This window comes from Eleutherodactylus coqui, chromosome 6, assembly GCF_035609145.1.
Source record: "Eleutherodactylus coqui strain aEleCoq1 chromosome 6, aEleCoq1.hap1, whole genome shotgun sequence".
In the NCBI taxonomy this organism is placed as follows: Eukaryota; Metazoa; Chordata; class Amphibia; order Anura; family Eleutherodactylidae; genus Eleutherodactylus; species Eleutherodactylus coqui.
In genome coordinates, this window is record NC_089842.1 from 107,567,746 (window position 1) to 107,587,251 (window position 19,506).

Consider the following 19,506-nt stretch of genomic DNA (forward strand, 5'->3'; position numbering starts at 1 on the left):
ATATTTAATTTTTTAAAATTATTTTTTGCCTCCATCTTCTGTGCACAATAACTTTTTCATTTTTCCATCGACAGAATTGTGTGAGGGCTCATTTTGTGTGTTACGTCCTGTAGTTTCTGTTGGTACCATTTTTTAATACATACGACTTTTTATTACATTTTTTCTTGGGGAGAGGGTGACCAAAAAAGCGCATTTCTGGTGTTTATTTTTTTTAGAATGATGTTCAGCGTGCACGGTAAATAAGGCATTATTTTGATAGATCGGATTTTTACAGATGCAGCAATACTACATATGTATTTTTGTTTTATTATTTAGATTATTTTATTGTAAATATGGCAAAAGTTTTTTTTTAACATTTATTACTTTTTTTCTCATAATTAGTAAAACTTTATTGTTCTTATTTTTACATTTTCTTTTAGCCTCCTTAGGGGACCACAGCATGCAATGCTTTGATCGCTCCTGCAGTATGATGTAATGCCATAGCATTACATCATACTGCGATCTGACAGGCAGTCTATCAAGCCACCTCACGGGGATGGCTTGATAGGCATACTGCCAAAACAGCCCTGGAGCCTTTCAGAAGGCCCACGGCTGCCATGACACCCACATGGCTCCCTGCAATCTCATCGCCGGGGGGCCATAGGGATCCCTGAACATCGCTCAGGGGATTTAAATGCCGCTTTCAGAACTGACAATGGCATTTAAAGAGTTAACAGCCCCAATCAGCTGCGCGGCTTGTCAGGGCTGTTACCTGTGGGCGTCAGCTGTAATAGACAGCTGACACCCCCGATGTATGGGGGGGAGATAGCAGTGCGATTTCTCTCCATACACGTCCTGCAGCTGCAGGACATAAAAACACTTTGGAGTCGTCACTAAGGTGTTAATATATACATATTGGTAATTCACCTCTGTGACACCCTGGAAGTTACTTGCTTATAAGATCGCCATCTTAGCCCTTCAGCAGGGTGGGCACCACATGCATAAATGCTTCTGAGACTCAGATTTCCTGAACTTCTGGCATCTGACAACTTTTATTTCATATCACAGCAAGCCCTTGTGACACATACAAGACTCAGGGTTCATAACTTACCGGTCCCTGTCACTATCTCCCACCTGGGGCGTCTAGAGGGTGTCCTCCTCTGTCAGACTTGTTTCAGGCCTAGTCTGGTCCACACTGGACCTTGGGCTCCAAGTGTGTGATAGCTGCTGCTGCAACCTCTCTCTGGCTTTGAGCCAACTTCCCCCTGAGTGTGGCAGGAACTCATACTTTTATATTACTTCCTGCCACACCTACAGGTGTTTTCTCTCCTTTCAGGTGCCAGAATGCCTATCTACAGGCCCCTACAGGCTATTCTGTGTACTACCCTTCTACAACTCTTACACTTATTTAAAGTGATTTTAGAACAATTGCAAGTTAACCCTTATCCACAGGATAGGGGCTAACTTGCAGATCGGTTGGGGTGTCCCCCATCCTCCTCACTGTGGGTTTATTGTACCTCCCTGAGTGAGGAGTAGACTGAATGGTGCACTAGTGGTGGTAGTGCACTAGTACTCCACTTTCAATGAGACTGTGGAGATACCCCCTGATTGCTGCCTTAATGATCAGGCACGTACAAAAGAAACTTTGCAGTTTTTCACAGCTATACAGTTCTTTGTCTCCCTGCCGTACATAAATGTGGAGCGACAGAAGCCCCCCTGCATTACATTGCTGGCATTCCTGAAGCACCTATTAGTGGGGCTCTTACTGACCTGCCAGTTAGTCAGCTCTCTCCTTTCACTTTCCACGTTACACCAAACACACGTCTGGTCTTGTAACTTCTGCTTCGGTCCAAAATGTCCACTTTTTGCTTCTGAGTGCAACTAACTTTCTGAGAAGGCGGCATTACATCATATAAAAGGCACAGTGACATCACTAGCAGAGAATGAGAGAGGAGGGGCAGTGAGCTCTTGACTTGGTTTTCCATCTCATTGTATTACAATTTATTTTGTTCTTCATCACAGAGTAATACAGTCAACATCACGCATGTAACAACAAACTTAGTGCTGGACCAATATGCATAGCTGAATATCACAGGTTAGATTGTATCAAAAACATCATGAAAACATAATAAATGTTATGATTGGAAACAGTAATAAATGAGATATTCAGGTGGTGGCTTCAGCCTATGGCACTGTATACTGAGGGCAGCATGTAATGTATTCATAGCCACGCACTTCTCCCTCTGCCTGTCCTGCAATGATCTGTCATTAGTCAGTACAAGGCAGGAACAGAAGCTTATTAGTATGATTTGTTTCCTATTTTCTCTTGTCTAAACCTGGGTGCGTCCTATAGTCAGGTGCATAGATACATATTTGGAATATTGGAATCCAATGTGTCAGATGGCTGCAATTTTTTTGTAAAATTAGCTGTGTAAAAACACTTATGTAAATAAGGTCTAAACCACGCCCCCAAATATAGACTAAATAGAAAATAAAGTGACGAGGCCCAAATAATAATTTAAAAAAAAAATAGGCACGTGACTTTCATAAATTTGGCGCACGTCATTTAGACTGAGCAAAGTCGCATTACAGATTGAAATGTAGGTGCATGAGATTTCAGAAATCTCCTCCTTTAAGTTTCTATTGGGGCTTTATCCTGAAGGTCCTCTATCCTTACAGGTGAGTTTTATATACAACTGTACAATGATGTAAAATGTCTGATACTCCGTCATATATCAGTCCCCATTAGATGCTGGGATGACAATGAAGTGGGACATTTCCAGGGAAAATTGTTTGCACACAGAGCAGAAACTGTACAATGTAGTATGTAGATCTGAACACCAGAGGGCAGCAACACACTTGAAATAGAATTAGATTTTTAATGTAAGTGACAAATGATAATCTAGACCAGTGATAACGCGTTATGTTGACTAATATTAGAACTGTATATTAGTTTTAGATGTACTAAAGCTGGATTTATCATTCGGCACAATTCATTGTGATATTACAGTGCGTTTACTGAAGTTGTAGTGCAGCACCAAGTAAAGCTATTGTATTATCTTACATACTATGGGGCAGATATACTTACGGTGTACTTACATGCATTATTTTTAAAGTGTGAGACTTGTGCATTGCAAGATGCACAAACCTTGCACAGAAACAGAACTCACTATTTGCAATCCGTGCATTTATATGTGCGATTATTCTCTATGCTGCAAGATGGAAACATTGCATTGCATTTCTGTTCAAGAATCACCATTATTCTCTATGGGAGCAGAAAAAAAATCACATGTACGTATGTAAATGCATGTTTCATGGGAGTGAGATTTTCACATGCAGCCATACATTTTTCGTACACGCCTGTGTAACTACGCCCTTACACTGGTCTAAGTAAAGCTTGCGCTGGCGTGAAGTGGGACAAATACATTAGGAGGTGCATGTCTCTTAATACATTTGTTGCATCCACAAGCTGTGCACATGCCAAATCTGAAATCTATGCTACATAGTAGGGGGTTGTTCAGACAAGCGTCGTTTTAACGCTCAGATATCCGTGCTAAAACAGTGTGGCTCTCTGAGCATTGAAATGGGTGAAGGAATAGCAGCCACAAGCACATCACGCGAGTATGCCGCTCCCCCGCCCCCTCCCTTTGCCGGCCAGCACCCACAGGAGTCTATGGGAACTGCAGGCGCTGTGCCGTCAAGATAGGACATGTCCTTTTTTTAACCCCTTAGTGATGGGGCTATTGACTTTCTATGTCCTGCTGTTGCAGGACGTGTATGGAGGGAGATAGCGCCACTATCTTCCTCCATACAGTGTGGGCGTCAGCGTTTTATTACAGCTGACACCCGCGGGCAATAGCCGTGATCGGCCGTTCAGCCGATCGCGGCTATTAACCCTTTAAATGCCACTGTCAGTTCTGACAGCGGCATTTAAATCCCCCGAACTCTGTTCGGTGGTCCCGCACAGCGGGATCGGGGAAGCCGTGCATTTCGTCATACTGCAGGAGCAATCGAAGCATCGCATGTTAAAGTCCCCCAGGGGAACTGAAAGAAAGTGTAAAAAAAGAACAATGAAGTTTTAGTTATTATTAAAAAAAAAAAAATAAAGTAATAAAAGTTCAAAAAAAACCTTTTGCTATATTTGCAATAAAAAAAATCAAAATAATCAACCAAAAATACATGTTTGGTATCGCTGCGTCCGTAGAAGTCCGATGTATCAAAGTAATGTATTATTTACCCCGCATGGTGAACGTGGTCCAAAAAAACCACCCGAAATGCACTTTTTTGGTCACCGTATCTCCGAAAAAACAATGTAATAAAAGGCGATCAAAAAGTCACCTGTATGCAAAAATGGCACCAACGTAAACGTCAGGACATACCGCACAAAATGAGCCCCCACACAACTACGTAGACAAAAAAATTTAAAAGTTATTGTGCGCAGAAAATGGACACAGAAAACCATTTTTAAAAATGTAATATCTTAAAAAAAATACAAGCATTACACCAAAAACAATACTATACAAGTTTGGTATCGTAGTAATCACACTGGCCCATAGAATAAAAATATCTGGTTGTTTTTGTTGCAGTTTGTGCGCCGTAGAAACAGGATGCACCGAAAGATGGTGGAATGTCGTTTTTTTTCCATTTCTCTCCGCTTAGAATTTTTTAAAAGTTTTTCAGTACATTATATGGTACAATAAATAGTGCCATTGAAGAACACAACTCATCCCACAAAAAGCAAGCCCTAAGGCCTCATGTCCACGGGGAAAATCAGATCCGCTGCAGATTCTACATGTAGAATCTGCAGCGGGTCCCTCCTGCCCCGCGGACATGAGCGCTGAAAATAGAAATTTAAAAGCATTTACCTTTCCGTAGCGGGCGGCGAAGGTCAGCTGTTCCTCACGGCCGGATCTTCATTTTCGGCCGGCGGATGAATTCCTGACGCCGGCGGCATGCGCCGGGCACATCCGCCGAGCCGAAGCAAGGGAGATGCGGCCGTGAGGAAGAGCAGAGCTTCGCGGCCCGCTGCGGGTGAGTAAATGCTTTTAATTCCTATTTTAGGTCTCTCGCGGATCCGGACGGCTTCCATAGGCTTCAATAGAAGCCCGCGGGAGCCGTCCCCGCGGGAGACCCGCATGAAAATGGAGCATGGTCCAGATTTTTTCATGCTCCATTTTTTTTTAAATGCCTTTTATTGACGATCCGCGGGTATTTATCTACCCGCGGGTGGTCAATGCATCCCTATGGGGTGCGGATCCGCGCGCGGGAGATCCGCTGCGGATTTTAAATCACATTTTGCCCGTGGACATGAGCCCTTATATAGCGACATCGATGGATAAATAAAGGAACTGCGATTTTTTAAAAGGGAGTAGGAAAAAACAAAAATGGAAAAAAGCAAAAAAGCTCCGTCACTAAGAGGTTACAGGAGAGAAATCTCGGCCTAAAAAAAAAGCGCCTATTGTGCTATTTTTTTGACACACGATTTTTTCAGCATGTCAAAAAATCATTCATCCAAAAGAACTAATAGGAAACCACGGGTTCTTTTAGATGCGCTTTTAATGTGCATCTTCTATACACCAGACACACATATACATATATATATATGGCACTTCTACAGTCACAGGAGAACATTTTCCATATTTTCCTGGACATATGTTGCAGGATGTACAGGATAGCATATCAGTCCTTTTTCGAGTAGAGTAAATGAAAAAAATTGAAAACAATTGATCCTTTTTTCCCCCATGGATATCAATGGGGCTACAAAAGAAACATACATTTTTTTTCCGTTTTATTTCAGAACAAAGAGACGGAAGTCCAGAACTGAGCCCTAACACGGGTGTGAAAGCAACCTAACAATATTACCTTGTAACCTCAGCTGTTGGTGCTCCGCTTCATAGTGAATTTATGGCTCATAGGGCTTTATCTGTCCCCTTGTCACCCAGGGATGCCTCCTGTAAAATAGTATGTAGGGCCCAAAAAAGACATATGTCCATCCAGTTCAGCCTATTACCCCCCCCCCCCCCCCCCCAATGTTGATCCAGTACCTGCTGGCTCGTCCCTGAAGATTCGAGGGGGCTGGGGGGGGGGGGTGCAGAGGGGATCGGGAGGGAGAGAGAGATCTCTCTCACTCTCGACCCTGCTCCCCTCCGACGCCCCCCGCAGCCCCCCCGAATCTTCAGGGACGAGCCAGCAGGTACTCAAAAAGGCGATGCTCTCTCGAGTAAATCGCCTTACCAAGTATGCTCGCTCATCTCTAATTATAACATATATTATATTGCTCAAGAAAAGCGTCCAGGCCCCTCTTGTACTCTTTTATTGAAATCTCACTGCTCTTACAGTAAAGAACCCCCTTCTATGTCGGTGTAGAAACCTTCTTTCCTCTAGATGTGGGGGGCGCCCACTTGTTTCAGTCACAGTACTGCGTATGATTGGAGAGATCTCCGTATTGTCCCCTGATATATCTATACATAATTCGGATGCCCCTCAGCTGCCTTTTTTCTAAAGTAAATAATTCCAACTGCACTCTGTTAGGTCTTCCTGTCAGTCAATTACAATCCATCCCTCTCACTGGACACAATCATGCTTATTTAATTTTCAGACTGCGGTGTGTGAATCTTGGTACGGTATCTAGTATTTATTTGACAGCACTACAAATCACATGTATGTGCAGCCCGTGCTTTCCAGTGGGTTCCTCCACATTAGCGATGGTTTGTAGGGTGCTACATTGCGAAAATACAAAATAGCGGCATTCTCTATACAGCTGCGATTTACGATGTTTTGTAGCCCATGTATCACAACCTTTGTGTTGCATCACATAAAAACTGCGATGCAACTTTTAGGCCTCATGTCCACGGGGAAAATCAGGCCCGCCGCGGAGTCTCCGTGCAGAATCCCGCAGCGGGTCCTTCCTTTCCCGCAAACATAAGGCCTAAAAAGAAGAATTACTTACCTGTCTGGACGCTGCGGATCTTCCCTCCGTCGCAGCCAAATCTTCTTTCGTCGGCCCGGCAGATGTGCTCGGCACGCCAGCAGTGTGCCGCGCGCATGCGCCGTGCACTCTTTTTTTTTTTGAACTCCTGCTCTCCTACGCCGGAGAGCAGGAATTCAGCTGCGGGTGTGCCGTGGATCCAGACAGCTTCCATAGCCTACAATAGAAGCCTGCGGGAGTCGTCCCTGTGGGAGACCCGCACCAAAATGGAGTATGCATGTTTTCCCGCACACGCAATCCGCGCCTCAAGGGAAAATGACATCCGCAGGTATTTAAATACCTGCTGGTGTCCAATGCATCCCTATGGGGCGCGGATCACGCATGCGGGATACCCGCTGCGGATCTGTCCCCGTGGACATGAGGCCTTATAGTAGGAAGTCCTACTGTAAAAGCCCTATAATAAACCCTAACTACATCAGAAAAAAAGAATAATAATAATACATCACCTTTTAGGCGCTGTCTGCTCCAGCGAGCTTCTTCTCTGCCGCTTCGGCAAGATTTTCTGTAGTCTTGAGGCAGCACTTCCTGGATTGGAGGTTTAAAATCCCCACCCCCAGGAAGTGCTGCTTGTGATTGGTTCTCGAGCGCCACGGCTCAGCCAATCAGAGTCAGCGCTCAATATACCAAGCCGACACATCGCAGAACAGAGAGAGAAGACGCCGGATGGGTAAGTGAGAGGTCACTGCAGGGGCACGGGTGTTCATTTTTTTTTCTTCTCTGCCTATTAACTGGGCAAGTCTTGTTTGTAAAGCAGATGAAAATAGTGCATGCGATGAGTTTTCTCATACATTTGGTGTCTGCGTGAAATAACTGGGTAGTGTAATTTGGGTCCATATGCTGCCCGTGTGTAATCCATTTTTTAACGAACTACATGCAGATTATAAAACCGCTAGTGTGAAGGAGGCCTTGGAGTGAACAGCTGCTCAGCAATGCATACAGGGGCTAAATTCAGCAGTCTCTTTGGTAGCCAACCACGTTCTTGAAGGGGTTGTCCCATGAACAATACTGTTTCTCCCTAAATCCAGCCCTTAAAGGGGTGGTCTCGCGAAACCAAGTGGGGTTATACACTTCTGTATGGCCATATTAATGCACTTTGTAATGTACATCGTGCATTAAATATGAGCCATACAGAAGTTATTCACTTACCTGCTCCGTTGCTAGCGTCCTCGTCTCCATGGTTCCGTCTAAATTCGCTGGCAGCTTGCTTTTTTAGACGCGCTTGCGCAGTCCGGTCTTCTCCTTCCAGCACGAGCCGCTTCAGTGTGCTCCCCGCTACAGCTCTTCTGCGCATGCGCAGACGAGCTGTCACTGCTCGGGAGCGCGCTGGAGCGGCCATTCTGTACCATCCTCTGTTAGAGGAAGGTGCAGAAACTGGAGCTGCCCAGCGGAGAAGCCCAGCCCAGCCGAGCAGAGAAGCCCAGCCCAGCCCAGCAGCCCCGAGAAGCCGCCCAGGTAAGTGATGGGTCGGGGGGTGATCTTGACTAACAGGTGAAGGTCCCGGGCCACAGCGGTAGGCCCCGGGGCCCAGCGCTGGGCTCCGGAACCTAGCGCTGGGCTCCGGAACCTAGCGCTAGGCTCCGGAACCTAGCGCTGGGCTCCGGGGCCTTCACCTGGGCTCCGGAACCTAGCGCTGGGCTCCGGGGCCTAGCGCTGGGCTCCGGGGCCTAGCGCTGGGCTCCGGGGCCTTCGTCTGTTGTCAGGGTCTAGCGCTGGCGAGCCGGGAGCGTAGTGCTGGGGAGCCGGGAGCGTAGCGCTGGGGAGCCGGGAGCGTAGCGCTGGGGAGCCGGGGGCTAGCGCCGGTTACCTGCTGCCTGGCGTTGGGTGACTGGTCGGCGGCTGCGGTGGGTCCGGTCGGCGGCTGCGGGGGCGTCTGGTTGCCATGGAGACACAGCTGGCAGCGTCTCGGGAGCGTGCACGTCGGGCTGCAGCAAGCGAAGGGAAAAGAGCCGGCGGCCATCTTGGGGAAACTTTTATAAGTTGCTGAAACGCTGGAACGGTAAGTACAAACCAGCTAGAAAAGTCATTTACAGGAGGGCTTAGTAATGTATGCTTAATTAGGGGGACTGGGCAAAAAAAAAAATTCACTGCTTCCTCGAGACAACCCCTTTAAGTAAAAAGATTTACACATAGAAATATTTTCTGAGAAAATCACGGCAAAATCACGTCTTTGTTCACTGCACTTTTTGTGCGTCAGTGATGCTTTTTAAGAGAATAATCTCGCATCACATTGCTGCCGCCTGCAATAAAATCGCGCAATTTTTTATTGCAAAGGTCAATGGGAGTTTTTAATGTTAAAATCTCATCGCAACGTATGTTTGTTGCATTGTGCTGCAATAAAGCGCAGTCTCCATAGTGATACAGGGGAGATACAATAACAACGCTGATGGGAAGGAAACCATTGTAAATCATTGGTTACCTATACTGCTTTTTTACTGACTAACGCATCAGGCGAAAATGGACGAAATGGATGAAAGCACCCTAAATTTGTCACATATACGGTCAAACCTCAAGTTTAATTGTCTTCTAGTTTAGTCGGTTTCCTGTTTCATTGATTTTTCAAGCCAGAATTTCGCCTTGTTTCACTGGCTGCTTCTAGTTTCATTGGCGGCTGCCGGCCACGTGGCCTCGCTGCTGACGCGACCTACGTGATTTCCTGTTTAGCATCTCCTCCTGATGCTGACACGCTACCCACCCTTCTCCAGCGTCGCTGTGGGCGCTAGTAAAACAGTACTGTAGTGTAATGTAAGTGGCCATGTTTAACCAGATAACACAGTGATGTCACCTGCAGTCCTATGTAACACCACAAATAACACACAGTGATAATACTGAAGACAGATAATGATTAGAGATGAGCGAACGTACTCGGATAAGCACTACTCGTCCGAGTAATGTGCCTTATCCGAGTACCGCTGTACTCGTGCTGAAAGATTCGGGGCGCTCCGCTGCTGACAGGTGAGTCGCAGCGGGGAGCGGGGCAGAGCGGGCGGGAGAGAAGGAGAGAAAGATCTCCCCTCCGTTCCTCCCCGCTCTCCCCTGCAGCTCCCCGATCCGCAGCGCGTCCTGAATCTTTCAGCACGAGTACAGCGGTACTCGGATAAGGCACATTACTCGGACGAGTAGTGCTTATCCGAGTACGTTCGCTCATCTCTAATAATGATGTCACCTGCAGTCCTAAGTAACACCACAAATAACACACAGTGATAATACTGAAGACAGATAATGATGTCACCTGCAGTCCTATGCAACACCACAGATAACACACAGTGATAATTCTGAGGACAGATTATGATGTCACCTGCAGTCCTATGTAACACCACGGATAACACACAGTGATAACGCTGAGGACAGATAATGTTGTCACATACAGTCCTATGTAACACCACAAATAACACACAGTGATAACGCTAAGGACAGATTATGATGTCACCTGCAGTTCTATGTAACAGCGTAGAGAACACAGTGATAACACTAAGGACAGATGATGTAGCAGATGTTACCTGCAGTCCTATGTAACAGCACAGATGACACACAGTAACATGTTCAATAACATGTTAAATGTTCATTTATTCTTTACAGTAGTGTTTTATATTAATTCATTATTATTGTTTTTGGTATTAAAAACCATATTTATTCTCTATTAAATGTGGTTTGCAGTTTTTTTGGAATGTCTAGAACAAATAATTGGATTTACATTGATTCCTATGGAAATAATTGCCTCCAGTTTCATTGGTTTTAAGTTTGGCCAATTGCTTTTGGATGGATTACCAACGAACAATTCTCGCTCAAAAGACAGCTTTGAGTGCTTTTTGAGCGAGAATCATTGGGTCTAAATGGGCCTTAAGACTCAACATGTCTAACCACCTTGGAACATTTACTGAAGTCAATACAATAGAAACAGCAGGTGGCGCTATTCTAACATTAGTCCTGGAATATCTGAAGACATAAACAGATTTTAAATAACCATATTACAAAAAAATGTTTATAATTATGGACTGCGTTTTATTAAAAACTATATTTTTTTGTGTAACCAAGAGGTGAGTAGCACTTTATTTAAAAGGGTGGCCAGAGGATCTGCTGTATACTAACTATATTTTTGTTTCAGAAGGAAATCTTTTGTTCTATACTGCAAAATAACAGATGACCACTAGATGTCAGCATTGACTTAGTTATCAGAAATGTCTTGGATGAGTTTAAAACACACCCTTGTGGACATCTGTGCTATAGGTGACAATTGTATGACAATGTGCCACAAAAAGAACTAATGGAGAAGTGTAAAAGATAGGGACTTACCTGGTGCCTAGTGGAGGTACCTTGGGGTGCCCTCCACTAGCATCTAGATGTCCCAGATGGCACGTAGACACATGATGGACCTCAGTGGTGGACCTAATCCTGAGGACCAGGAGAGCTGGCTGGGGAGAATCTGCCAACTACAGAACTAGTGGCGGGCGGCAATCCAATAAAAAGATTATATCCAGCCTTGTGTGTGGATATCTGGACGTGGTCTACAAGGAGCGCGGGGTTCTTTTTCTCCAATCTACACAGTCGGATGAGTTTGAAGTCACTATTTTAAAACTTTTGATATTCAACTTCTTCATCTGTGTAGTGAATGAGCGGAGTACTCGTACCAGTCACTGGGAATGTAAGATACAAGTACATGAGCACTACAAGTCTCTTCTTTTGATAGTTTGCAACAATGTATCAGTGCAAGTAAAATGTATCAGCCAGGAGTCCAACCTTTTTAGTTCACAGCTTATTTTCTAGAATGGATAGAATAGGCTGTTCTCATACAGACGGCTTTTTACTGTGATTAGCGCAGCATTTCAAACGCCATGCTAAGCGTGGTACAACGTTCTCGTCTCATCGAGGCTTCGCAAGCGCTGCATCCTGTATTTTCATGTGTTGTAGTGCTTTCTAACGCACCTCATCACCCATCACAATGATTTGGTGCTTTAAAAAACGCTGTCAAATACTGTAACATGCATTTGAAAATGCTGTGTGAAATCGTGGTAAAACGCCATGGTTTTGAGCGCGGTGTTTGTGAATGCATGTATGAGAGTTGAAGACAGACACCAAATATGCACATTTTGTGCGCATATACGCACACACATTGATTTCGATGTGTTCAATCACTTGAGCATATTTTGTCACATGATGTGCGACTGTATGAAAAAATAAGTGCAGGCCCATTGAAATCAATGGGTGTGCGTAAATACGCACAAAATGTGCATATTTGGTGTAGATGTATGAATGAAATCAAAGTGTTTTTGTGCATTCTTTTTCACGCTAGTAAAAAAACTGCTGATAGACAGAAAACTGCAAGACAACAGTGTATTTCAGCCTGTGATATGCTGCATATTAATGTACTGAAACATGCATACGCTCATGTAAATGCACCCTAAAGTCTGTCCAGGGTTTAATCCTTCGGATGTAAATAAGATTACCTCTAATCATTGACATGAAGCAGAGATGTTGAAATGCAGAGAAAAGAAAATACATTTTATATTTGCAGAACACCCTGTGAAATATTGTCTGTACCCAACCCACAGTGGGGCTGTATTGCCTTGCAGCATGACTGTTGCTCCTCCATAGACGATCATTAATTTCTTATACCATTGCTGCTTTGGTTGGGGTTTGGTACAGCAATGATATTTAGTATCTTAGGGCTGAGCAGTGATGAGTGTTATAGAGTTAATGGCTCGGTATCTAAGAAAGTCATTGGTGTCAGTGAGCCGGAGTATGACGCTGCGCTTCAGTGATGGCGGTTCCCCTTGTTAAGCCCGTTATGATGACTCTTGTACTGAGGTTTACTACGCTTGGCCACCAATAACATGAAGAGTGTGGAGTAGCAGTCATTTCACTAGCCGCATAAAACCTTATAATCCATACTGAATAAATGGACTGGCAAGAATTTAATTCAACAGACACTAAACACTCACTGACTCCTGCTGTCTTCTCATCAAGGTCAACGGAAACCTGGTCACATCCCAGAAATGTCATGACCATGAATAATATCTCACATATGGAGGGGATTCACTACTAGAAATATGAAAGGGGGGCACCCTCTAAGGGAATATGCCCACACAGGGCAGATTTGCTGCAGATTTTGTGTGACTGCTAAACTCCCTCCCCCTTCTCTCCGCCTCTCTTGTATTGCTTTTTTATGTAATGAGGCTAGGGTTTATTTTTGGGGGTAGGGCTTATGTTTTAAGCCTCCCCGAAAATCCCCAAAAATCGGGGTAGGGCTTATTTTCAGAGAAACTGAGTAAATACCATAGAGGTGGAATCAGCATGAAAAATCTGCTGCTATACTTGACATGCTATGGATTTAAATTCAGCACCACATGTTCATTTCCGCAGCATGAGGGCTTTTTCCCATGAGCGTAGGCATTTTTACCTGTGCCGCTGGTGCCGTAAAAACGTGTGAATAGAAGCACAAATCTAACGTTGGTGTGCTCAGTTCAGATGGCACAGTCCCCTTCCCTCCCCCTCACCTCCTCTCTCCTCCCCTCTGGCTGTTTGCAATGGGAGAGGGCGATGAACCAATCACAGCCTTTGCATTGGTTCATTGAGTGTTGCATTGATTAGCTGAGCAGCACTCGAGAACTAATCAGAGCCATCGATTCCACGAGGTTGGATTTATGAATCCTGTAACCGATCTTCTGTTGGCGGCCAAGGACTGCAGGAAGCCTGCAAGAGCTTCGGAAGGCAGTGGGAGGGACGTAGACCAAGCCTGCTAGGTAAGTATAATAAAATAAGACCTAGTGCCTCTTTTGGGACAAAAAAATGATATAAGAGAGCGTTCTATTTTGGGGGAAACATGGTACATATCAAGCTTGATTTTGGTACCGTATATATGTAGCAAGCTCAGTTTTTATATAAATTACATGTAGTAAATTTAGTTCTTTTACCATATTTATGAACTGTTATTGTATCAATATAGTAATACCATATGAAAATAGTAATTTTGGTTTTATCCTTGTATCTATGTAAAAAGATTGGTTCGCATACCGTATCTATGTAGCATACTAGGTTCTGGTATTGTATCTACTTGGTAAGCATTTCCTCTTTGTGCTTTGTTATCCTGACATGTTATTCTCTATGTTATGGCTTCATATATTTGAATTTGTCTTTTCAGGGAGGAGTGAAAGTCTTAATTACGGGGCCATGGCAGGAAGCCAGCAATAATTATAGCTGCTTGTTTGACCAGATCTCAGTGCCTGCATCTCTAATACAACCAGGTGTCCTGCGCTGCTACTGCCCAGGTAAGAGCAAACACCCAGCAGATACATTACATACAAAGAACTTTAAGAGCTACAACTTTGAATTGGGTTACAAAGTCAAAATAAATTACTAAACGTTTAGTAGTGTATATAATTGTTATTTCGTATTGTTAGCATAATTTTATATAATTAGTAGTAATAGTAGTAATGTTGCTATTCTCATATCTATTCCTTTCACTACTATAAGGCCTGGCTCACATGGCCGTAAGCAGCTGCGCACTGATTGCGCATCCCTCTCGTGTGATCACACAGCAAGTACACAATGACATGCGTACTTGCTGTGTGTCACCTATCCCTATACACAATCTTGGTGTTTATGCATGTGGGATAGATAGATTAGATAATATAGATATGAAATTAATTGATAGATATTCAATAGATAGATATGTGATAGATAGATAAATAGATAGATATGAATTGGATGGATAGATATGAGATAGATAGATAGATAGATATGAATTGGATAGATAGATATGAGATAGATATGTGATAGATAGATAAATAAATAATGATATAGATATGAAATGAATAGATATATAGATAATGATATAGATATGAAATGAATAGATAGATATTTGATAGATAGATAGATAGATAGATATGAAATAGATAGATATGAGATAGATAAATAATAGATAGATATGAGATAGATATGTGATAGATAAATAGATAATGATATAGAAGTGAAATGAATAGATATATAGATAATGATATAGATATGAAATGAATAGATAGATATTAGATAGATAGATAGATGTGAGATAGATAGATAGATATGTGATAGATAGATATGTGATAGATAGATATGTGATAGATAGATAATGATATAGATATGAAATGAATAGATAGATATTTGATAGATAGATAAATATGAAATAGAAACATATATATTAAATATTAGATAAATAGATAGAAGATGGATATTCAATAGATTAAGATAGATAGATACCGATAAATAGATACAGATATATAGATAGATAATATAGATATTAAATGAATAGATAGATATGAGATAGATAGATTGATAGATATGAGATAGATAGATAGATTAAATAGATAATGATATAGATATGAAATGAATAGATAGATATGAATTAGATACATAGATATTAGTTATTTGATAGATAGCTAGATAGAAGATAGATTGAGATAGATAGATAGATGGATACCGATTAGAGATAAGCAAGCACGCTCGGTAAGGGCAGTTAACTGCTTTCTCCTCATAGCGTGCTCGGCCCCCCGCCGCTCACCCCTGCTGCCCCCCGAACACGCCCGGAGGAGAAGGCAGTTACTCGAGATGAGCGAGGCTCGCTGAAGTAATTGCCCTTACCGAGCGTGCTCGCTCATCTCTAATACCAATAGATAGATACAGATAGATAGATAGATAATAATATAGATATTAAATGAATAGATAGATATGGGATAGATAAATATGAAATAAATACATGGATATTAGATAGATAGATACCGATAGATAGATAGATAGATAGATAGATAGATAGATATGAGATAGATAGATAGATAGATATGAGATAGATAGATAGATAGATAGATATGAGATAGATAGATAGATACTGATAGATAGATAGATAGATACCGATAGATAGATAGATACCGATAGATAAATACAGATAGATAGATAGATAGATAGATAGATAGATAGATAATATAGATATTAAATGAAAAGATAGATATGAGATAGATAGATTGATAGATATGAGATAGATAGATAGATTAAATAGATAATGATATAGATATGAAATGAATAGATAGATATGAATTAGATACATAGATATTAGTTATTTGATAGATAGCTAGATAGAAGATAGATTGAGATAGATAGATAGATAGATACCGATTAGAGATAAGCAAGCACGCTCGGTAAGGGCAGTTAACTGCTTTCTCCTCATAGCGTGCTCGGCCCCCCGCCGCTCACCCCTGCTGCCCCCCGAACACGCCCGGAGGAGAAGGCAGTTACTCGAGATGAGCGAGGCTCGCTCAAGTAATTGCCCTTACCGAGCGTGCTCGCTCATCTCTAATACCAATAGATAGATACAGATAGATAGATAGATAATAATATAGATATTAAATGAATAGATAGATATGGGATAGATAAATATGAAATAAATACATGGATATTAGATAGATAGATACCGATAGATAGATAGATAGATAGATAGATAGATAGATAGATAGATAGATATGAGATAGATAGATAGATAGATATGAGATAGATAGATAGATAGATATGAGATAGATAGATAGATAGATACCGATAGATAGATAGATAGATAGCGATAGATAGATAGATACCGATAGATAAATACAGATAGATAGATAGATAGATAATATAGATATTAAATGAAAAGATAGATATGGATAGATATAAAATCGATAGAGAGATATGCGATAAGTAGATTGATAGATATGAGATAGATAGATAATGATATAGATATGAAATGAATAGATAGATATGAAATAGATACATAGATATTTGATAGATAGATAGATAGATAGATACCGATTAGAGATGAGCGAGCATGCTCGGTAAGGGCAGTTACTCGAGCGAGCCGCGCTCATCTCGAGTAACTGCCTTCTCCTCATAGCGTGCTTGGGGGGAGCAGCGGGGGGTGGCTGGGGAGAGCGGGGGGAGTGGGGAGGAGAGTGAGAGAGATCTCCCTCTCTCTTCCCCCCCCCCCCGCTTCCCCCCACCGCCCGCCGCTCACCCCCGCTGCCCCCCCCCCCCCCCCCCCGAGCACGCCCGGAGGAGAAGGCAGTTACTCGAGATGAGCGAGGCTCGCTTGAGTAATCGCCCTTACCGAGTGTGCTCGCTCATCTCTAATACCGATAGATAGATACCGATATATAGATACAGATAGATAGATACAGATAGATAGATAGATAGATACAGATAGATAGATAGATAGATAGATAATATAGATATTAAATGAATAGATAGATATGAGATAGATATGAAATGAATTGATAGATATTAGATAGATAGATATGAAATAGATAGATATGAGATAGATAGATAGATAGATAGATAGATATGAGACAGATATGAGATAGATAGATATGAAATAAATAGATAGCTATTCGATAAATAGATAGATAGATAGATAGATACATAGATAGATTGATAGATATGAGATAGATAGATATGAAATAGATAGATATGAGATAGATAGATAGATAGATAGATAGATATGAAATAGATAGATATGAGATAGATAGATTAGATAGATAATGATATACAGATGAAATGAATAGATATATAAATAATGATATAGTTGTGAAGTGAATAGATAGATATAAGATAGATAGATAGATAGATAGATAGATAGATATTAGATAGATAAATAGATAAATTGATTACTATTTCTCGGTGTATTAGTGTTGCAGTTAGGGATTTAAAGTTTCGGTTTATTACATTTTCCTGGGCTGACAATAAATCTCTTCTGCTTATAGGAATAAAGGCAGACTGTACAATAAATGAAAACAGAAAATGTATTTAGGAAATTAATCTCTCTTTGAATGACTCTTCTCCAGGGAATAAGTGGATATTGTGTAGTCAGGAGGCCATGATGGTGAATATAGCAATCTAGAAGAACGAGGATGACTATATTATGTGGACCCATCTGGTCCTTCTTACATATCAAGGACCTATTTTCTGCAAAGAACATTTAGCAAAAGGAAGCTTGGAGGAAAACGTCCAGAGGATAATTATTTTTAAAAGTTCTGGTGTAAAGTACTTTCAGGGTATCAGTTCACTGTATTGGGTTAACTTAAAGGGGAATTTCGGTGATGTGCCTTTTTTTTCAGTATTCCCCTATCTACTGAATGGGTGAAAACTGGTAGACCGCTGGGATCCTCACCGTCCCAAAAATGGGGGACCATTGTCTCTTCTATTTCACAGTTCAATTAACAGTCTCCCATTTGTATAGTGTAGAGGAGAATGGAGCCGTTGGCCACACATTTGCAGCTGCAGCTCCATTCCTCTCAATGGCGCAGACAGATAGCCAAGCGCTGGAATACCCCTTTAACAATAGGTATTTTTCTTTGCATCTCCACATTTTCACATCATTGCCTCTAAATTGCTGCAATCTTTTGTAATTGAGGTTGTATTTATAAGAACTGCTGTAGGTGGAATTAGTTTGTAGCTCTTGTTATTATAGGAAAATGGTCTCAATACAAGGGCCTACATTGTCATGAACAGAGCTTGAGTGGATCAAGACAAATACTCCAATGAGGCAAGATAAGAAAACCCTGTCTCAACTGGTAGCAAAGTCCTCATGTCATTAGAGAAGATGTTATTACCATCCTGCCAATTACCCCGTCCCCCTTCTATGCCTTTTTCTTCCAACTTTCAATAATTAGATGCATATATTAAAGCTCCTGGACCAAAATACAAACTCCCCAGCTGGACCCCCACCTAACGTGTCATTTATAATACTGAGGACTTCTTATGTGTCATTGGGTTCTTTGCCCCCCCCCCCCCCCCCCCCAAGCACCAGGGACTATTTATAACTACTGAAATTCAGGCTACCTTTAATTACTACTAAGGGGAATTTCGCATATTATGTACATTGAGCTCAACAATGCAACAGTCTGCAGTAAGCTCCTTGGCTCCACCTAGTGGTGGCTGTAGGCAATCAAAATTTCATCTCTTAATTGCATGTCTATATCTCATATCTGAAGCTCTGTCTCTGAAAAATGATCAGCACAGAATTCTGGACTTAAACAATGGAGAGAAATTAGATTGTTCTTGCACCATAGAGTTATCCACTCTGAAGATTTATGCAGTCATATAGTTTGCTGGCACTGAGAGCCAATGTGCTTTTCAAGGTTGAATTGAGACTTGCATATGAATCCAGCCAAGAGAACATTTATATCATTGATCGCCGACCTCTGGGTCTCCAGCTGTTCTGAAACTACAACTCTTATCGTGCCCTGAAAGCAAAAGGTCATAGGCATGCTACGAGTTATAGATCTGGAACAAGTGGCAGACCACTGATCGAGATTGAACTTTCATACTCTTACTAGGTAATTAGCTTGGACCTGACGAGTGTTAGATAAATTACCAGGTATTGGTGCCTTAAAATTACACTGTAATAATAGAAGATTTGGACTCGCCTCAGTATTAGCATTAAAATGCAGTACCTCCATACAGCCTAAAGATGTCACTATTGCAAGGGCTATCTAATTCTATGACTACACTCATGCTGTGAGTTGCATTTCTTCATATTTTGATCAAAC

The 19,506-nt window shown here is 42.0% G+C and overlaps 1 protein-coding gene across 1 annotated transcript in view; it reads left to right on the forward strand.

Annotated features, from left to right (window-relative positions):
- Positions 1 to 19,506, forward strand: part of CAMTA1 (calmodulin binding transcription activator 1) — a 1,430,009-nt gene that overhangs the window by 1,269,014 nt on the left and 141,489 nt on the right. Inside the window, exon 9 of the mRNA XM_066607351.1 lies at positions 14,103 to 14,229. Within this exon, the coding sequence (XP_066463448.1) occupies positions 14,103 to 14,229 (127 nt within the window). The remainder of the gene's footprint in view (positions 1 to 14,102; positions 14,230 to 19,506) is intronic.